The 761-nt window shown below is 30.0% G+C and overlaps 1 protein-coding gene across 1 annotated transcript in view; it reads left to right on the top strand.

The window, feature by feature from the left end:
* Positions 1-727, top strand: part of LOC111692857 — a gene marked incomplete at both ends in the record, with an annotated part of 4,822 nt that extends 4,095 nt beyond the window's left edge. The window contains one exon of the mRNA XM_023456984.1: positions 646-727. Within this exon, the coding sequence (XP_023312752.1) occupies positions 646-727 (82 nt within the window). The remainder of the gene's footprint in view (positions 1-645) is intronic.
* Between the last annotated feature and the right edge of the window lie 34 nt (positions 728-761).

Genomic DNA, 761 nt, shown 5'->3' with positions numbered 1-761 from the left:
AAACTTTTTTTTTATTGACCGAATTGAAAAATAGTAATATTAATTCATCAGCAGAATTTAATTTAAATTTTTCTTTTACTCTAGTTAAATTTTAAAAAACTAAAAAATATTAGCAATAAAAAAATAATTTTAAGGATGCAGCTTTGCAGAGTGTATTTTAGATCCTTGAAGTTATAAATTATTATATTTGTCGTCACTTAGTATTGTACAGAATGTTAAAAAAACTGCTGAAAACTTCTCTCAAATTTAAACAGCAATAACTTGGTTGTTTTAAATGGGACACCCAGTATATTTTTACTCTGGAAGTTAGGAAATTTAAAACTTTCGAACTATGTATAGGTTCCTTATACCTATCTCTAACGGTATTGGAGATATTTGTGCCGTTTCTTTTTTTTTTTAAGATGTATCCACGTGTCTTCATCGAGGCCTTTATTGAATTGGTTTGGGTTCTTCTTGATGATTTCTCTTTAAATATAAGGAGAAAAATGAGCAAATGGCGCACCTTCAATTTTTTCATATTCAGTGAGAAATTATTTAAATAGAAAATTTAGTAATAAACGGATAAGAAAGAAAAGTGCGTGTCAGTGGCCACCTCACCGTAATGGACTTCTTTGTTTCGGGCTATATAAACAATTTTGTACACAGTGTTCCACCTACTCCTTGCGATGATATAAAGGAAAGCATTAAAGATGCACTTGCCGCAATCACCCCAGATATTCTAAGGAATGTGAGAATATCATTTGAAGATAGAATAATATGCT

This window comes from Anoplophora glabripennis, unplaced genomic scaffold (assembly GCF_000390285.2).
Source record: "Anoplophora glabripennis isolate ALB-LARVAE unplaced genomic scaffold, Agla_2.0 scaffold4233, whole genome shotgun sequence".
Lineage (NCBI taxonomy): Eukaryota > Metazoa > Arthropoda > Insecta > Coleoptera > Cerambycidae > Anoplophora > Anoplophora glabripennis.
The sequence above is the reverse complement of the archived record's forward strand: the minus strand, read 5'-3'. Positions and strand labels throughout refer to the sequence as shown.